At 33.4% G+C, this 14,973-nt stretch overlaps 1 protein-coding gene across 1 annotated transcript; it reads right to left on the bottom strand.

Moving 5' to 3' along the window:
• Nucleotides 1–607: 607 nt before the first annotated feature.
• On the bottom strand, nt 608–5,026 carry LOC145329091 (uncharacterized). The gene is made up of 7 exons (XM_080173121.1): nt 4,893–5,026; nt 3,935–4,030; nt 3,076–3,265; nt 2,752–2,926; nt 1,536–2,501; nt 1,366–1,437; nt 608–1,104 (listed from the first exon to the last, which is right to left on the bottom strand). Exons 1-7 carry the CDS (start codon nt 4,960–4,962, stop codon nt 1,003–1,005), a joined length of 1,671 nt encoding a protein of 556 aa, XP_080029247.1. The 5' UTR covers nt 4,963–5,026; the 3' UTR covers nt 608–1,002.
• Between the last annotated feature and the right edge of the window lie 9,947 nt (nt 5,027–14,973).

The following is a 14,973-nucleotide window of genomic DNA, read 5'->3' as shown; positions in this document are numbered from 1 at the left end:
TGAATAGACAACGGACAAAAAAATGTAAAGTAGATGCTTACAGTTCAAGAAATTTCAGATGCCTGTATATATTTACTACTAAAATCACTGAAAGACAGACAGACGGACACAAAAATATTGTACTACTTTGTTTTTTAAACAGGAAAAAACTTTTAAAAGTGTATAAATAAACATTAAACATTCCAGGATTTTAAAAAATAATTTTATCTCAATAAAACGTCATCAAAATTTCTGAAACTTAAACACTAATTTTACAAAGATAAGAAGAAATCAAATTTTTTAATTCACTTCACTTAAAATTAGTTTCTATGGGCTTTGGTACCTCTTTTATAGGACTTATTTTAGATAAGGGAAAATCCCTCCCCTCGCCCATTAAAAAATTATTATAAAACCTATCAGGGGCCAACAGTGTGCACTAAGATCTCGGAAATGTTCTGAAATAACCCCCCCCCCCCAAAAAAAAAAAAAAGATTCTTGTTACAAATCAAAAAAAAAAATTTCCTCTACACCTGGGGGCGAAGCCCCTGAGAGTGGAAAAGTTGCTTGCAATAATGCATAGATTTAGAAAACTTATTATATTCTAAAAATTACAGCAACAAAATATATTATCTTGTCATATTTTATTAAAATGTTTAATAAAAGATAATCTGTTATAATCACTTTAGTCAAAATTTCAATTTGAAGTCAATCAGTTGAGATCATTGATTTTATTCTTTAATAAGTAAATGTAAAAAGTCATGGGTCAATTTGTTGTTTTAAAGTACAATTCTAAATAATTTCTCAGAACATTTGGATATAAAAGATGTCATAGTTTTATACATTATACATAGGCAATTGATATTTTATAGTAAGTTATTTAATTTTGAGTATCTAATTTGCAAAAGTGTCATTAAATATGCAATTTGTCAGCATAGTAAAAATCATTTATTGTAATAAAAGTCTTATTTGCTACATGAGTAGTAGTAGCATTGTCTATTGATTTTGAACTGACAGAATTATCAATTATGTTGTACATGTCATGGGTAATGTTTCTCCAGAGTGAACAGCTCCCTGGACTAGACACTCTGAACACAAGGAGTTCTCATCAGACCAACACACTGTTATCTACAAAATAAAATTTGGTTAGGGCAAATAATTTTCTTCTCAGTTTATACAGTCAAGATTATAAAAGAGCTACTAATTTATGTAAAGTTAAATCCTGAAACCATCAAACTAAAGATCTAGTAAATTGATTAATAATAAGTCACTATGTATTTATTTAGCAGACAAAAGTTAAGCAACATAAGAATACTTTAGCTGCCTAACCACTAAAAGTCACATTATCATAAAAGTCTAAATCTATAAGACACATAAAATCTTACAAACCTTATTGATTATGACTTCTCCAGTTCCAGTCCATGTTATTTCACCTCTTTTCACCTCAGACAGCAAGTTTGCCTGTAAAAAAGATATTACAAAATATGAGAATATACATAAGTTTAGAATATCTATTGAGTTGCAATGGCTGAAAATTTTAAAATCTTAGAGTAACTTACCAAATAGCATCCACCCAGGAGACCTTGGTCATTATCATTTGAGAATGTGGAAATTCCGTGATAATCAATTTTGTCAGGATGATCAAGAGCATTGGTTGTACAATCAGGGTGGAAATCATTGGCTCCATCTTTACCCTTGAGGTAGAGAATAGCACCACCTTCAGCATTGCCTGAACCACAATCAACACAAGAAGCAGTATCTATTTCAATGTAGTCAACAGCAACAAATGATCCAGGTTCCTTACATCTATGCTGGCCATTACAGATAAGTCCTGCAGCACAGTTATTGTCATTAACACAGCCTGGATCACAACTGCCATAACTATCATCAGGCATGTTGCAATAGAAGCAGGTAGAATCATCCTCCGTGTAGCTATTATCATCTCCACAAATACCATCGTAGGCAGGGCAGTCACTGTTTGCCTTGCAACCAGCCATACACACTTGGTTGTCACAGATAGGCTTGTCACTAGGACAATCTAAGTCAGTGCAGCACTCGGGCTCTGTACATGAATTTGCCTCACAAACAGAACAAGGAAGATGACTTCCACCTTGGCAGTCAGAATCCTCATTGCAACCGATTACGCATTCATGTTCATCTGTGCAGTACTCATTGCTAGCACAATCGCTATCTGTACAACACTGAGGATCATTACAAACTTGAGACTCACATGTTGAACAAGGCATGTTGGTGCAATCTGGGTCAGCACAGCATTCGGGGTTGGTGCAAGAGTTATCTTGACAGACAGAGCAAGCGGGATGACTACCACCAATGCAGTCGGTATCCTCATTACAACCCACAACACATACATGTGCATCAGTGCAGTATTCATTGCTGGCACAATCTTCATCTCTACAACACTCAGGATCATTGCATACTCCAGATTCACAGGTAGAGCAATCCGTGTTTGAACAGTCAGAATCAACTGAACATTCACCACATTTGCCATCAATGCACTTGGAATTCTGAAATAACATTTGTTCAATGTAAATTTTTGAAGGTTGGAAAGTGAAATTATTGAATTGGGATACACTAATGGAAAATATACAATAGTTTTAGGTTTTATCTGAGTGCTGAATGACATAATCTGAGTAATAGCATGAACTGTTGTAAGATAATTTGCTTCTAGTTTTTATGGAGGGCAAATGTAGATCAAACTACTGCTGACCTAAATAATGATTATGGGTCATTAAGCTTCATTAAGAAATTAGGTACCTGACAATCATCATCAGTGCAACATTCTGGTTCAACACAAACATGGTTTGTACAGGTGCCACAGGCAAAGCTGTTACTTCCCTGGCAGGTGTTTCCTTCCCTGCACACACACATGAACCCATTGTCACATGGCTCTGTACAGTCCGGGCAATCTGTACATTCTATACATTCCTGCAGATAAAAATCAACATCATTTAACACCAAATAACTAACATGTTTAAATTCCTTAAATCTCTGGTATCTAATTTCATAACGATTGGGACAATTCTAATGAAATATTCTGAATTATCAAGATTTAAAGTGCAAAATGATGTCATTTCCTGCCAAGCTTCACATTTGCTGCAATAGTTAGGTTTATTTTCACATTCAATAGCCCATGGCCAGTTACAGACAGGTCCACCATGTTCATAGTCTATAGTGTAGTCAAACACCAGAGACCCCTCAGGTGCCATTGGAGGACACTCACAGAGACAGTCTGACAGATCAGTGTTGCACATCCAATATCTACTGCAATCTATTAAAAAAATTAATCTATTTTTTTTACTTTTTTCATGAAGACTATAAATTATTTTTGCCTGTAAATTATACATGTAAAGTCAATGGGTTGAATGTTATAACTGTAAACCACAGGTAGGATTTAGGTTAGATACAACAAAAAGTCAACCTCTATATCACTTAATGGAAAAGATAGCTAGTTTTAGAAAGACTACAGCATTATTTCAATACATCCACTTACTTTTCTAAGTAGTAATTTGTATGTGTGAATTTCTTAAGGCTCAGAAAGATCTTGTAAACAACAGTACAAAACAAGGAAGTAATAAAGAGCCCTTCATAATTTCAAAAGAGCAATGTTGGGGTGGTAATAGAGGATAGCACCTCAATACAATTAATATACATGCTCAAATAATAAGTTAAGTATGAGATATTTTGATAATTAAATGTATCAAAGGATGTAGAATACATAGCTATTGTGATAGTCGATGTTGTCAGGTTATATTGCTAATGTAGTCTTCACATATTAGTCAATGTCTTTATGCATGGTCAGGAAAGGGGATGGGGTAAAATCATGAAGGGGGAATGGGGAGTATAGTTATATTAGCCCTTTGGGAGGAATATTTTGTCAGAATGTACAAGTATCTCTAACAATATCCTCATATTCTATTTCTGTTAATGTATGACTTACTAAACTGATGTTGGAAAAAGATTGGAATTTTGAGGACAGGATCAACAAACTTGTCACATTCAGGTGGAGGGGCATCCACTTCTATTTCACAACATTCTAAACAAATTTAAACATTAATCTTGATGGCTCGAAAACATATCAGTTAGACAAAATTATCTACAGCATACTAGAGATACCTATCAATTACCTCAATCCATGATACTTTAATGTTAGGTCCTACAACTTAGGATAACTATGGGGAGCCAAATTCATCTTTTCCTTCCATATAGTCTGGGATTTAGGTTAAGTTACACTCATTAGACAACCAACCCTTCAATTGCACGACATTTGTCTGAGAAATCCTAACTGTGCATGGTAATGAGATGGCATGTTTAGGACTAAGACATTCCCACTACTCTAACTATTGATGTCAAGCATCTGACATATCAGCAGTAGGAACCATTTGAATGCCTTTAGTTATGGCGAGTTGTCAGTCCAAGATTCGAACCTACGATGAGCGGATGTGCTTTGTGTTAATCAACGGTTGTGGGTTATGTTTCTTAAGTTGTTGAAGGTAGCAATAAAAGCTTATATGTCTTATTATATCCACTAGTATATAGTGTATGTCCAGTAAGGATTTCCAAATGGTTGCACTAGTATACAGCAAAGCATATTCTACTGTTTAGATAACATAAATAACACAGGATATGAATCAAAATATTTTAGTAAATACTAACAGCCACGCCCCCAGAGGCCTCCTTGGGCACTTGAGGGGGTGAGGGAGAAATTCACCTCCCAACTTATAAGGGCGATTTCTAATAGTTGGTACCCTTCCCAAAAATAGTTATAAACCTTCCAAAGACCTATGAAAATCTACACAGAAAAAAGAACAATATCTTTTCAGCGTTTAGTGAATTCTTTCAGTATAGACAGATAGACACAGTTCCTGTTACTTTTATATAAGGATGATTAGAATTACCTCCAGCAAATGTTAAGCAGGGAAAGGTCACAAGTAGGAGAAGTTCAATCCCCCTCATTCTGAAAATCATAAAAAAGTAATTTTTAAACTTTGCATGAAAGTCAGTAAGTTGAACTTTAAGGAGAGTGAGGGTAAATGTTTGCTTTTTAGAGAATAACAAAAATTTTTAATTGATTTCTTACAGTGTATTTTATTTTATTAAGCAAACAAACTTTTTATTAAAAATAAGATAACAAATGTCTATTCATTTGACACAATATAAATTTTAAATGAATTAATAAGTAAAACTGTAAGGAGACGAATAAGTTTGAAATGATCTTTAAAGGCAAAGCATAGCATATTTTAAATCCTTTTCACTACATTTATAACAGTTTTAATTTATCATTTATTTTTAATTTCATTTTAGATTTAAAAATTGCGCAATAGATAAAATACATAATCTAAAAAAAATTGTCTTTTTTCCAAAGAAAGTTTTAAGTTTATATCCATCAGAAAGTTTAAAAATTAAAAAGAAAAAAGAGAAAGGATCAACTAAGTAAAGCTCAGTTGGTGTAAATATAAAAATTTGATGATTTACTATTAAAAATACCACAATTTATCGCTGATTGCAATAATTTTCTAAACATTCAGTTTTATCAAATTCCCCTCTCTTGTGTAAATTCTAGTTGTTTCCTCCCCTAGCCTTTAGAGGAGCGAGCGGGGAAGCTCAGAAAAATAGCCTAAAACCATCCCTAGACAAAGGTTCCCCAAACAACTTATTCTGTCCAAGAATTTCTGAGCTCTTAGGCTTCAAACAAACCTTATTACTTTATATCAAAAGAATAATTCTTTTGAAACTTGAAATAATCAGTAATATGACAACGAGATAACTGAAGCAAAATTCAATAATAAATGTGCCAAAAAATTGCCACCTCGTTTATATTTCTGCAAAAAAAGTTGGAGAGATAAGTTTGTTTTCAATTTACGTAAATGTTTTGATTTCACCAGGGCGGCGGTTGGAAATTAAGCAACAGGCTTTTGAAGAATGAACTTTTTCGATTGATTTTTACTGGATCGGTTCTCAGTCCTATTGAAAAATCATGTATAGCATAGTATAATATCCAATTTTCCACGATAAAAAATATAAAAAAAAGTTAATACAAGTTACGTTAGCCCGGGCTTTAAGCCCCTCGGGGCTAACTAAACTTATCTAATATCTTTCCATTTTAATATCTGTGGAAAGTTGTCTACAATACGATGCGATAAATAAATAACTATTATTGTTGTAAGGGTTATTTAAAAACTCCCTTTTACATGCCTATTATGACTGAAAATATTAACAATTAATTAAAAAATTCACACAAAAAATATTTTTGTCAAATCCTTAGAATTTCACAAATAGTGTTAAATGGCCAGAGATGAATTTCTTGCTCGTTTTGGTTTTTACTTTTATTAGTTAAATTATTTAATACTAGCGGCTTCGCCCCTAGCCTTTAGGGGCTTTGCCCCAATAGATGATAAAAAAAGTGTAAGGTGAAATTTGTAAAAAAAAATATTCCACAAAGGAAATCTTCTACAAAGGACCAAGGATATTTCTTACAAAAAAAAAAATGGGGGGGATTTTTTTGTTTTTGGGGGGGTTGGGGGTGTCCCACCCCCCAAAAAAATAGCTTAAAACTACCACAGGACCAATAGGTATATACCCTGAAGAGTAGAATCCAATCAGTTCAGTGGTTACCAAGATCTTAAGGGATAGACAGACGGACAGACGGACAGACGGACAGACATCAAGCTACTATAGATTGGGCACATGGAAGCCCGGAAGGGGTTGAGCATAAAGGGAAAAAACTGCTCCCTCCTCCTCTCTTATTTGTAGTTTTTAAAAGCGAAGCTTTTCTATAATTAGGGTCGGTCCGTCCGTCCGAGATAGATAGCTTTTTTCGTTAATTTAGGCATGTTAGATTTGTCCTATTGATTTCAAACTTTGCATGGTGATTCCTTTAGTAGTTAGGTACGATTTAAAAAGCGTAGCAACTCTATAATCATAACAAGAATGTCCGTACGTCCATTTTAAACATGTTGATTTTTCTACTTTTTTAACAACAAATTTTTTTGTGTTTTAATTATCCGTTTGATCTGATTTTTGGTATATTGATTTCTGAGACAACAAAGTACAATATTATAAGCGAAGCAACTCTATGATAAATAAAATTGTAAGTATGTCCATAAACATTATCCTGTATCAAGCAGTTTTTCAACAAATTTACTTACAATTTTGCTTTGACTTTTATACATTCGCATTCTGATTATTCAGTTCTGACATTATACAAGTGTTAATGTTCGTTTGTCCTTCCATTTCAGAGCTTCGCTTTTATGGATGTTGTCATCCTTGTTTTTATATGCTTTCTAGACACTTTAAGAGAAAGCACCAAAAGTAGTGTCAAAAATTGTATGGTCTAACTTCCAGAACCTTCCATCAAGCATCATTTGTTAGAGATAAGAATATAAACGTTTAGAATTTCTCAGAAATTTTTATCATTTTATAACAAATGCAGTTTTATTAAGTCATTTTTAATGCGAATTGTTTTCTATAGGCTTTAGCAGTAGTAACTTTTTTACATGAGCAATTACTTTTGTAAAATTATGAAAAACAAAAAATTCCGTAGATAAAAATGTTTGGTTGAAAAGTTCAGACACTGCTAGATTGTACCACCTAATCAAGATTTTGTAAAAGTCCTCAAAGTTGTAAGCAAATGAATAAGATGTTTTATCTTTAAAAACTTTTGCGACAGTTTTAATTCACAGTCTAATGTAGGAATAAGGTAGCCAACAAGCGTAATAAATCTAAAACAATATTTGGGGGATAGAAATAAAGATTTGTTGCCACCCAACGACAGCTGAAAATCACGTATAGGTTTTATGTTTTTTTTCTAATTCAATTTGTTGTTGATAAGCTGCCTCCAGTCGCGTGTACTGGGCTTTGCCAGGTGTATTTTTTTGCTTTAGGGGGGTGTAATGCAGGCAACAAGAGGTAAGTTATTTCATTGTCAGTGGGTGGTCACACCTCCTTATATGGCAAATCCATGCCTAATCAAAATAATGAAACAAACGAGCCACTTTACACACAATAAAATTTAAGGATACACCCACCTTTTGCAATTTTCTAGTACTCCTCACCCCATTCCCTAAATATTGACAGTTATTTTTTACTTTTGTATCTGAGTCTAGTATTTAAACTGTTTATTTATTTGTCTTGTAAATAATGTTGCGCTACTTATAATTGTTCTTGTTATTTCTAAGAGTTGGGTAAATACCTGAATTTTATTAGGTTTCATATAATTTTGTAGCTTTGTCAAGTGTCATAAGCTTTTTCTTTATACTGTACACATGATCACGTGTTTTTCTATTATTCTATTTTGTAATTATGAAGTAGCGTGTTGATAGAAGATGTAGAGGGCTAATATAAAGGGGGGTGAATACACCCCTTTAAAACATCAAGTTTCACCTCCCGCAAACAGCCAAGGAGGTGTAAAGTTTCTTTTAAAATCTAAAATAAGAATATCAAATTCGACTCCCCTCTCCTCAATTGTCTCTAGAGGCCTCTAGGGGCGAAGCCGCTAGTAATATATAAAGTAGTAAGGTTTTTGGTTCAATTAAAAATAAAATTATGGGATTAAAAGTTTATATACTGCTTAATTGTACCAACAAATAGAGATTTAATAAATGTTCCCAAAGTTTTCAATCTAGCGAATTACAAATATATTTATAAACACTTTTAACACCAAAGGAAAGAATAGTTATTTCTCGCATCGTATTATAAACGGCTTTCCGCGGATATAGAATGTACAATTATGAGATTAAAACCAGTTTTTTTTAGCCCCGAGGTGCCGAAGGCTCCGGATAAAAAAGCTGGTTTTAATCTTATGATTGTACACTTTTATATACGTAGAAAGCTGGATATAATTTGATGCTAGACATAGTTTTTTTTGTATGGATGAGAACCGGTTCCTATCCACCGGATTCGAATAATTACGAGAAATGATTTTATTTTGTTCTTGTACAAATAAAAACATTGGGATTTATTATCTCCAAATCTGTGTATACAAAAGAAAGGGTATATTATTACTCCTATGAATGTATATTCTTCTTATCTTTCTATCTTTACAGGGTGTCCTATTATTTAATACCTTGGGATGTAAATAATAAATATCAATTAATAGCTTAAACTATCCCAGGACCTATAGTGAAGCTTTCCTAAAAAGTAGTTATTGAAATCTTAATCTTAAGACAGAAAAAACTTATTACTTTATTCAATAGGTTATTGTTTTAACTATTGGCGTTTGGGAGTGACCACACACAACCCCCCTTAAAATTGAAATTGAGAAGACCTGCCTTCCCGTTTTTTAACCCTCTAATGGTTTAATGGTTTCTCCCACTCCCCTCTTGGTGAATCGCTTAGGTTTTGACATTTTTACATTGAACACCCTGTAAATGGTAGGGAAGGGGTTGGGAGAATTTATGGGATACTATAAGAAGACTTGGTGTTCTGTCATTATTCCCATGGGGTGAAGTACCAACATTGCTGGACCCCAAGGAGGGAGGGGACATTGGCCCGTTTATTACACTCGTCCCCAAAGTTTTCTAAAAATGTTCTTATTCGTTGGCTTTACAACTTTGGGGACTTTTATTGAATTATGAATGGTTGATTCATAAGGTTGAGTGTCCAAATGTTTCAACCACAAATTTTAATCTTTAGAAAGGGTAAATTTGTGTATCAGATTAGGGATGTACATTAATTTATCGCCCATTGTCTTATATATTTAAATTCTTCAGGATTCATGTATTTCTAGCAAGCTGGACATCTTTTTATTACCTCCATTCCCCTCCCCCCCCCCCCCTCCATACCGACTAAAAGTCCAAGGGTGGTTTTTAACATCCACCCTCCTAAGAGAAAATTACCACCTTGGAATCCCCCTTCTAAATTTACCATACAACTCTCTCGCCTTAAGCGCTCCTAGGAACTTCTAAGGGCGTAGCCATATGTTATTGGAGCTCCATCAGGTCTTTATTTGGCGCTCCATATATATCATTCTCATAAATACCTCAAATGCTCTGCTCCTGGAGTTACAGACAAACCTGCACACTAACATTACAGAGTAGTTTTGCTACAATAAAACAGATTGTAACGTTTTTCTCGTATTCATTCGAATCCGGTGGATAGGAACCGGTTCTCATATATACGAAAAAACTATGTCTAGCATCGTATTATATCCAGCTTTCTACGAATATAGAAATGTACAATCATTAGATTAAAACCAGTTTTTTTAGCCAGTGCCTTCGGCACCGCGGGGCTAAAAAAACTAGTTTTAATCTTATAATTGTATATTCTATATCCGCGGAAAGCCGTTTATAATACGATGCGAGAAATAACTATTATCCCCCTTTAACATATTTTTTCAGCAAGCTTATCAGTAAAATTTATGGTCAGTATCATTATAATTTTCATGGGGTTAGCAAATGTATATGGTATAGTTATTTATCGTATCGTTTTATAGACAGCTTTCCGCGGATATTAAAATTGTAAGTCCAAAGGGGCCAAAGGAAAAAATATGTGAGCTGTGTATGAAAAAAGATCCCGTTTATATATTAATGATAAATATTCAATTTTAATTTTCTTTTAACCCAAAACCCCAGTAGTTTCAGTTTTAGTTTAGATTTCTCTTGGGAGGTTAGTGGTACCCTCCCCAAAAATTTTAAAACTTTCCCAGAATATATGAGATGCTACTCTTTGATAGAGAAACCAAAGAATAGAAGAGCCATTACGGTTCAGTGGTTAGCGAGATCCTACTGTACAGACAGACAGAAAGACAGAAATCCTGTTATTTCTTTATAAAAATAAATATTTAATAATATTATACGTTTATGTTTGCATATTTCCTAAATCAAATATTCACGAAACCTCTCACACACAAAAAAAAAGAAAAATAGTTATATTCTAGACAGAGTATGAGAAATGGAATAAAAACCAGGTAGGTAGGGAACATTGGGCTGTTTATTTTATTAATCCCTTAAGTGTCCAAACGTTTTAACCACTAATTTTAATCGACAGAAGGGGTAATTTTGTGTATCATCACTGGGGATGTACATTATTTGATCAATCATTGTCTTATCCCTTTAGACCCCTAAGTAAAAAACAGTGAGGAAAGAATAAGAAATAATTCTAACGAGCAAAAAACTAAATCTTCTGTATTACTTTCGGCTCAATCTCAGAAATGGATATATTAATTCATTGGATATTACACCAGATTTTCACGTTGTCTAATTGTATAAAACTCGCAGCCTGCTAAAATAACGATACTCCCAATCCCCTCTCTTTACCACATTCCCTCATTTACCCTCATTCTGTATTAACGAATTTACTAATAAATGAATTAAATATTAGCAACCTAAATTGACGACAATTTTCCCCTGTCATAATATCCGCGTATATTCTACATCCATTATCTCAGAGAATTCGATTTACTAACAAGGTTGATAATATCCAATAGCATGGAATTGGATTCGGAATTATAAAATAGTTATTTCTCGCATCGTATTATAAACAGCTTTCCGCGGATATAATTAAACAGGTTTTAATCTTATGATTGTACACTTTTATATTCGTAGAAAACTGAATATAATACGATGCAAGACATAGTTATTTCGTATGGATGAGAACCGGTTCTAATCACCGGATATTAATCGATTTCGAATGAATACGAGAAAACTATTTCCAGCATGGCTTCAAAACCGATTAATATCCGCTGAATTAGTGGAAAGATCATGGCTCACAAATTAAAAAACAAAGTATTTTGTTGCTCTGTTTAGGATTAGGATTATGTTTATTGAACTATTTTGTTGTAAATTACTATTGGCTATGACTCTAGAGGCATCTAGGGACTCTTTGTGAAGGGAATGGGAAACTTAAAGGGAACAAGGATGACAACATCCATAAAAGCGAAGCACTGAAACTGTAGGACAAACGGACATTAACACTTGTATAGTGTCAGAACTGAATAATCAGAATATAAATGTGTAAGATTTAAAGCAAAATTGTAAGTAAATTTGTGGAAAAAACTGCTTGATACAGGATAAGGTTTATGGACATGTTTACATTTTTAGGACTTGATTGTAGAGTTGCTTCGCCTATAACAGTATCTTTGTTGTCCCAGGAGTCAATATACCAAAAATCAAATCATTCGGATAATTAGATCCCATAAAAATTTGTTGTTAAAAATTTAAAAATAAACATGTTTAAAATGTCCGTACGGACATTCTGGTAATTATTATAGAGTTGCTACGCTTTCTAAATCATACTTAACTATTAAAGGAATCACTATGCAAAGTTTAAAATCGATAGGACAATTCTAACATGCCTAAATTAACGAAAAAAGCAATCCATTACGGACGGACGTACGGACGGACCGACCTTAATTATAGAAAAGCTTCGCTTTTAAAAAGTGAGAGAAAAATTAGGTAACCAACACTCAGATAGACCTGATACTTCATTCTCATTATTTCTGTATTGTAAAAACATAGCATTTATTACTCTGTTAATGTAAATATTAAAAAGCTTATTAGAGAAAATTGTTGGTAGGAAAAAATATGGTTTTTATATTACAGAGAAAGAGGTCATTGGTCTCTAGTTCTTTTTCTCTCATTTTCAGAAGCGCAAATACTCTATACGCTGGATTAGTACAAACGACAATACAAACGTCCGAAAATTACTGATTTAAATTAGCTTGCTTATTGTGTGATTTCCTAAAGTCCATTTAGCTGAACCAAAAAGGTCTATAATTGTATTTTATTTTATACTAGCGGCTTTGCCCCAAGAAATGATAAAAAAAAGTTAATGTGAAATTCGTAAAAAAAAGAATATCTAAAATAAGGATATCTCTTACAAAAAAAAAAATGACCAAGGATATATCCTACAAAAAAAACTTGGGAGGGATTTTTTTTTTTTTTTTTGGGGGGGGGGGGGGGTTAGACATGTCCCACCTCCCAAGAAAATAGCCTAAAACCACCACAGGACCAGTAGGTATATTCCCTGAAGAGTAGAATCCGATCGGTTCAGTGGTTACCGAGATCTTAAGCTTCAGACGGACGGACGGCCAAATGGACGGACGGACAGACAGACATCAAGCTACTTTGTATCATAGATAGGAGTAGGTGGAGATTCCATTACCTCTTAGTGCGAAGTTCCTAGAGACTAGGGGCGAAGCAACTAATGTATTCAAAAAGCAATGCTTTGTATAATTTTTGATGCATTGATTGTTTCAGGATTTATTTTCATTTTAGTGTAAGAGCTATTTAATTATCAAATTTTCTTCAACCTAGTATCATCAGGGATAAGGGATGGGAAACGTAGGAAAATATTATTTCAGGCCTATTTCAAGCCTAGGCCTATTTCTAGCCTAATAAACCAGTTTTGGGATGGCGCAGTGCTTCGTATAAAACGCTAATAAAAAAGCTGTGTGTGTGTGTGTAGATAAAGTATAGAATCAAATTCAGGTAGCTAGTTTAAAGTAAAAAACATAACTTTTTATAAACCTATATATTAATGGCTTTTGTTAAAATGAAGTTTTTTCTCTCCCAAAATTTTTTTATCTTTTACTTTGGTAATTTGAACTGTCAGAAAGCTATCGTTGGGTTTCCCTCAGCCAGATTTTAGTTTGTATTATTTGCATTTTTATTAATGAGTAAAAATTTTATTTGAAAATTTCATTGCTAATTAAAATTCAAAATAAATAAATTAATATGCACTTGGGTAACATTCTCTCAAGTATTCTTTGGATTCTATTATGTAGTGATATATTTGTACTGTGTTGTATTGTGTATTGTACATATATTAGGGTTAAAGTGTTGTATCAATTCCGTATTAAATTTTTAAAATTCAAAATACAACATCTAATTTATAAATTACCAAATGAAAATTCGTAGCTACCTCCTTTCCAAAAAATAATCCCGTTATTTTTGTTTTTTCTATATGGCCCTTTTTTAATGTTTAACTCTAAGCAGATTTAATAATTAAGCTAATGTGATCTAACACCATTTATATTTATTTTTTAGTAGCAGACGAAATCATTATTTTTTCTGGAATTGTCTGCTTCTAAAATTTTCGCCAATTGGTGATTGGTTGTTAAAAACAGGCCGATTCTTATTGGTTTAGAGCTATAGCTACTTGGGAGCATCCGCCAGTTTGATAGTAATTTGTAATAGTTGCAATATCCCTTTAGAATCTAGGCCGGGACCTAATTAATGGCCAGGTTTCCTATCCCTTATCCCTGAGTATCATGAACGTACTTTTAAATAAAGCATCATTTGGCTTTCTTGTTTTGGATGTCGTAATTCTTGTTTTCACTTGCATTACTATGAATCAATACAGCCTAGTCTAATTCTCTACACATTTTCTTGTTTTTACTAGTGATGGCAATCCGTCGAATTTTTGGGTCGGATTCGGATTCCGATTCTTAAAAGAATCCGTCAAAAAAAGTGGCGGATTCCTTGCGGATTCCGGATTCTTATTTTTGGTGGATTCCGGATTCGGATTCCGGATTCTGGCAGTATTTTAAAAAGCTTTTTAAAAAAATTAAAAAAATTAAGTGCTATATATGTCCTAAAAGTTAATTTTCTTGGTGTTTTCTATAATTCACTTCCGAGAATCGAACCAAATTTTAAAAGATTGAAAACCGAGAGTTGAAAGAAAAAACTCAAGACGCTAATTTTAGCATACACATTGAGAACCTGGAATTCGCTATTAAAAAATGGATCCGGATCCGGATTTCAAAATTGGCCCAAAAATTGGGCGGATTCCGGATCCAGATTGCCAACCCTAGTTTTTACTGTATATTACTTACCAGGGGTATTTAGCAAGAAGGGAGGGGACTATAATATTGTTCCCCAAAGTTTTATATTAACGTTTTCTTATTAGTTGTCTCGACAACTTTGGGGATTTTTATAGAACTTTGACTTCTAGTTCATTGATTGGAGTGTCCAAACACCTCAACCACTGATTGCAATCTACAGAAGGAGGGAATTTTGTGTTTCATCATTGGAGGTGTAC

This window comes from Acartia tonsa, chromosome 9, assembly GCF_053477335.1.
Source record: "Acartia tonsa isolate MP-2025a chromosome 9, ASM5347733v1, whole genome shotgun sequence".
NCBI classification, from domain to species: domain Eukaryota; kingdom Metazoa; phylum Arthropoda; class Copepoda; order Calanoida; family Acartiidae; genus Acartia; species Acartia tonsa.
Note: the sequence above shows the minus strand (reverse complement) of the source record. Positions and strands in the feature narration are given on the sequence as shown.